General features: G+C 29.0%; 1 protein-coding gene across 1 annotated transcript; it reads right to left on the bottom strand.

Moving 5' to 3' along the window:
• Positions 1-4,837: 4,837 nt before the first annotated feature.
• On the bottom strand, positions 4,838-5,542 carry LOC114186294 (uncharacterized). The gene has a single exon (XM_028074349.2). The coding sequence runs from the start codon at positions 5,444-5,446 to the stop codon at positions 5,099-5,101; it is 348 nt and encodes a 115-aa protein (XP_027930150.2). The 5' UTR covers positions 5,447-5,542; the 3' UTR covers positions 4,838-5,098.
• Positions 5,543-6,136: the final 594 nt, after the last annotated feature.

Genomic DNA, 6,136 nt, shown 5'->3' with positions numbered 1-6,136 from the left:
TCCTATGTTTCAATTCCTAAGTCATGTTGATATCGAATAAAACTTTGAAATTTTCAAAAGATAATGTTTTGATGATGTTTAAAAATGGTGTACTACAAAAAAATGTTTCATTAACAACAAAAGTGGTTAGTGATGAATAATTTAGATACCAATTTACAAAATAAAAAATTATTGGTTACTAAAAAAGTAACTTATAAACAAAAAATATAATTAGTCATTAAATTGGTTATTAATTAATTAGAGAGACTAATTTAGAAATTAATTTTGTTGGTACCAAAATCCTGGTAACTAATGTTTAGTGACAAATTCTCTTGGGTAGCTATACCTTGGTAGCTAACTTTTAGAAACAAATTTAGAGACCAATTATAATTTTTTATTTATAACAATGATTATTTTAGTAACAACTAATTTTTTATTTTATAAATTGACATCTAAATTGGTTATTATTATGTTTAAAAACTTTTAATCATTAAAATTTATTGATAATGAGAGATTTTGTTTAGTGCTAATGAACATTTTTGTTTATGTACGAGTCTATAGTGTACTAATTAGTAGAACTCTCTAATACATCATAAAGCCTGTGAGTATAAGTCAAATCGTTTTCTGAAAGCAAAAATCAAGTTTAAAATGAAATTCAATGCTTTTAATCGATTAAATGTTTTAATAATTGAATAATTTATTCTTAAGAGGTTTTAAGAACAAAATAATCATAACCGATTAAAACAAAGAGCTTTAACATGTTTTCATATTTTCGATAATATAATTGATTAAACTAGTTTTCGTAATTACTGAAGAGTGTGTTGAATCAATTAAATTGTCTAATAATCAACTATTGCATAAAGCCGTTACAAAATATTTTCAAAATTGTTAAGATTATCAATTAACTAAAATAATCAATTCTATTTGTTAGTACTTATTTTCAATGTGCGTTTTTAAATCCATATAAGTATAACATCAATAGCAATTTGAATCGGTTCATTTCATTTTTGGCATGTTTGGCATAAAAAATGCAAGACTAATTTTTCTAATCTATTCTGCAAAACATATTGCTCGCAGGCTTGCGAGTCAACCTGCATAAGAATTGTTAATTTTTTAATTTTGTTATTCTGAATTAATGAACATGATGCATTGTGTCCAAAGTAAAAAAAAAAATAGTTTCAATGTAACCAATAAAATATTCGTTCAAAACAAAATATTTTGAATCTTAATTTTTTCAATTATGGCTATTAAGATTTTTTTTATTGAAATTATGAATATTATTAATAAAAATGGTTAGGTTGATGCATTTATTTGAATACTTAATTAATAATCCTTATAGCACACCTAATAATTATAAATTACACTTGTTGCAACACGGAGTATTTATCTTTCCATTTAATATTAAAAATATTTTTTTTAATTTAAATTTATGTGAGTTATGGGTTGTGAGAGGTAGATTGTTGATGCTCTAATGCAATCAATTTTTTCAGCAAATATACTAGATAATTTTAGTACAACAAGTGTCGTATCCGCATGAATTTCGTAGAATAGACAATGTTTAAACAAGTTTGACTCTAATAAAACAATATTTGGTTTATATGAGAAGTATAATACAATTTTAAGTGAAGAAAAACTTGATTTGGGTAAAAGGTTGATTTCAATATGATAAAGACGTGTTGAAGCTAGATTTTACCACTTTGTCCGTCTTTTGTACTGATTCAATCATTACATACAAAGATGTAATATTCATGTCCCGAGAGTTCTCTTTAATGAAACTTTAGGTCCATTCCTGACACCAAGAGCCTAAGATCATCAAATTTCAGTAGTGCTCAAGTGGGAACGTCCTAAGAATAGTGACACCTCTATTATAACTAACCCGCAATAAACCTTTTGCATGGACTAAAAAATATGCGCAGAGTTTCCAATAACTCAATGAGAGATGGACTAATGCTCATGTGCTAGTGATTCCTAACACAAGTACATCCTTTAAAGTTTACTATGATACTTCTCATCAGGGGTTGAGTTGTTTTCTGATGTAAGAAAAACAAATGGTGTCATATGCTTTAAGACAATTGAAGACTCTTGAGAAGAATTATCCCACTCATAAGTTGGAGTTGGCTACAATGGTGTTTGTCTTGAAGATTTAGAGACATTATCTATATGGTGTGTAGTTTCAAATGTTCAGTGACCATAAAAGTTTATAGTACTTATTTGGTCAGAAGGAACTAAACATAAGGCAGATGTGAAGGATAGTTTTTAAAGGATTCTGATTTGGAACTGCTATATCATCTAGAAAAAGCAAATGTGCTACTTGAAGTGTTCATTGACCATAAAAGTTTAAAGTACTTATTTGATCAAAAGGAGTTAAACATGAGACAGAGGTGATGAATAGTTTTTAAAGGATTATGATTTTGAAATGTTATATCATCTAGTAAAAGCAAATGTGTTAGGAGATGCTTTGGGAAAAAAAAATAGAACAAATATCTTCAATGATGATCAAAGAGTTGGAGTTTATGGAACAATTAAGCAATTTGAACTTAAATGTGGATTTCGGGGTGGATAACATTAAATGTAATCATTTGACTATCTCTAGTGATTTTCTTGAAGAGAACAATTAATTTGATTGGGATTGAACAAGTTAAGGACTTTGTGTTGGGCAGATGATATTTTGAGGTTCAAAAACAAAATACTTTGATGTCATAAATGTAATGAATTGATTAGCCCAAATATAATCTTCTTAACCATATCATTACATAACAGATATAAAGCAAACTTAACACTTTATTAATATGTATAAATAAGAAATATACAATCCTGCTTAAGGTTTCTACAATCTTTTCAAAATAAGAAAGTTCAAATACCCTTAATTTCAAATTTCATTACCTTTAACAAGAATCAACGCTCAGTGCCAGCCCACTAGTGCCTAACGCCAATAAGCCAGCGTCCAACACCAAGACCACTAAAACTCTTTGTAAAGTGAGCACCCAACGGTGTGTATGGGTGGCACCCAACGGTGTGTACGGGTGGCACCCAACACTAGGAACTCCTTGAACTCGCTACCAATAAGGTGTTCAATGGTACTTAGGTATGGCCCAACGTTAGGAACCCTTGGAGTTCACTGCCAGGAGAGCGCCCAAAGGTACCTAAGATCCGCCACGTCCCATATCAATTATCAGATTTCAACTTTTATGTATGAAGTTGATCCAATGATCTATCTGAGCAATTTTTCCTTTCTTCAATTCTTATACAGTGTCAATTGACGTAAAACATCCTCAAATAGTATCATTCAACCAATTTTATAACACAACACTTCATAATTATAGATTCTAATCAGATAATCCATCACAAAGCCTCAATCAAATTTCATAAATTTCAAAAATACACACATACTTATTATCAACCAATTAAGTTATTGCATCACATATCACAAGCCAATTAAGAAATCATTCAATTTATTCACTTGCATAGAATTACACATAGATTTGGGCGTGAAAAAATAAATAAAAATAATAAACTTCCCTTACCTTTTGAAGACCTCTCTTTGACTCAAATTGCTCCTTAAAGCTCTATTCCAACATGATAATCGAATTATATAAACAAAACTCCAATTAGAAATCTAAAAATATCCTTATGATCATATACAAACAAAAATCCACTTTGAGTATTTTGAGTCACGTGCGTTGAACTACAGGTCACATGCAACTCAAAAACACTCACTGACTTCAAAAAGAGGCAAAAAGTGAACTTACTATGTTTTTAACTCTAATTGAATGGTTGAGTAGAACTCTCTTGTTAGGATCACTTCTATGGTCTTTGATCATCAATAAAATAAAAAAATGAGTTATAATTCTAGAGAAAAAGTAGAGTTTTAGAAAAAAAAAACTTTAAAGAGATAGTGATTTTTATAAAATAAAATTCGTTTAATAAAAATTATATTTATAACCTTGATCTTTTATCAATAAAATAATAGAGTCATTTTTAAACAAAATCAACACAACTCTTGACTATTTTCTAGGTCCACACAATTTGAATTTATAAAATTTACTTTTTTTACGTTAAAATCTTTTATAAAATAATTTATTATAAAAGTTCAATTTAATTAATATTTAAAGTTTTCATAAATTCAAGTATTTTTAATTGATTCCATAGTTAAAAAAGAAACCATTTTATTGAGTGTCTACTTTTCTTTCTATTTTTTTGTTCAAGTTTGATTTAACTTTAATGAAAACGAGATGGTGTAATTTGCTTTCGGTTTTTTCGTATTAAATTTTTTGGTTATTGATCACGTCGTCTATCTCTTCGTCAATTTTCTCAACTCGTCACTTAGCTTGGTCTTTCATTCTCTAAAAATAAATTTACCGGTAGATTGAAGAATATTAGAGAAATAAATAGTGGATTGATCTGACTAATTGGAGATGAAAAATGAAAAGAATAAATACATCATTTAAGAATTTTTTTAATAAAAATGATAATTAAATTGGCAACCAATGAGTGATGTGGTACAGTTAAATAGTCTAAGAACTGTTTAGATAATATATTACTGAATTAATCTTCCCTTACATATATACACACATAAATAAAACATGCATATATGTGTATGTATGACTAATTGGAGATGAAAAATGGAAAGAACAATTGAATCATTGACAACAGTGAAGAATTTTTTAATAAAAAGTTAATTAAAAATTCTCAAAATTGAATAGATATTTAAAATTTAATTAAACTTGAAAAGAGCCGTTAAAACTAACGAAATTTACTTAATTGACCTGACAAAACATTAATAATGGAATAAATGTTGAAAGAGGGGAAGGCTACAGGAGATTTCGATCCATTCCTCCTGAGCTTGAAGAGTAGAAAGTAGAATACAACAATCCATTATTATTAAGACAGGGTTCATAGTTACAGTCTTGAATGAATTGAAAGCCGAAAATTAAGCATACATATATATAGTGGTTCAGAATCTCTATCTTTCACGGAATTGATTGAGTTCGGGAGATGGAGTTATTGTAGATATATATGACGAAAACATATGGCCAATAATAAGACGTAGCACAACAACAGTGGAGGGAGGAAAGAAAAGCATTCAAACATAAATAGTTTCACCCACTCAATCACAACCTTAGCATCCCCTGTTGTACGGATTACAATTTACTCTTTGACCAGTTATCGGCGGCAGACATGTTTTGTACTTTGAAACCCTCGGACACATTACGGCCGGCTCATCAGGATTTTGTGTACCCGCCGTCGGGCCATTGGGTCCAGCAGCAAGCATTCTGCGGAAGTGGGAGCTGGAGACGGTGGGAAGCTGAGAGTCCAAGTGGTGGAGGGTGAGGCAGTCCTCTACAGAGCCATTGCACACAGAAGTGGAGTCATTGGACTCCGACAATGACACAGCTGCAATGACCAGATAAACGTGAACACAAATCATAACCCACATCAGGAAACGGGTTGATCCTTGCTTCTTCATATGCGCTACCCTGCTTCTCACTGCTTCACAAAATCCACACTAAATGCAGACTAGTCTCCCTTTCCCCTCTGTACTAGCAACGTCGGCAGCAGCTATTTAGTATGAGAAAATTATGTTATAACAAAGTTTTAAGTTTTATTAACAAACTTTTAACAAATTACACGTGAAAATATTTTAATGAATAAAATAAAAGTTTAATATAATTTGAAAATATTTTAATGAATAAAATAAAAATATAATTTGGAAAGAGAAGAAAAATATATTGTGTGTGTTAAAAAATAAATTTTAATAAAAAATAGTTTGTCCATTTATTATGTTATCACCACCAAAACCAACTCTATGCTGAATTTTTAAAATTACAAAGATATAAAATTTGACATTTTTCAATATTTTTTAACGTGACTTTCTTAAATTATAATTTACTTAAGTTAATATGTTCATTTAAAAATAAATAACTAAATATTTAACATTATAATTTATATACTTAATATAATTTAAAATTTTAAAGTTTATTACTTTTCAAAATTATTTATACTAAACATAAAATAACATCCCCTCCAAAATTGAATTATATTAATAACTTTTCTATCAAAACTTATAATCATTATTTATGATTTGGGTGTAGAAACCAAGCACCTACTGTCAACATTCAAGTTACCCTTTAACCTTTACTATCTGCATTTTCCTTAA

Source organism: Vigna unguiculata, chromosome 5 (genome assembly GCF_037176805.1).
Source record: "Vigna unguiculata cultivar grain cowpea cultivar isolate G323 ecotype 2 chromosome 5, ASM3717680v1, whole genome shotgun sequence".
Lineage (NCBI taxonomy): Eukaryota > Viridiplantae > Streptophyta > Magnoliopsida > Fabales > Fabaceae > Vigna > Vigna unguiculata.
The sequence above is the reverse complement of the archived record's forward strand: the minus strand, read 5'-3'. Positions and strand labels throughout refer to the sequence as shown.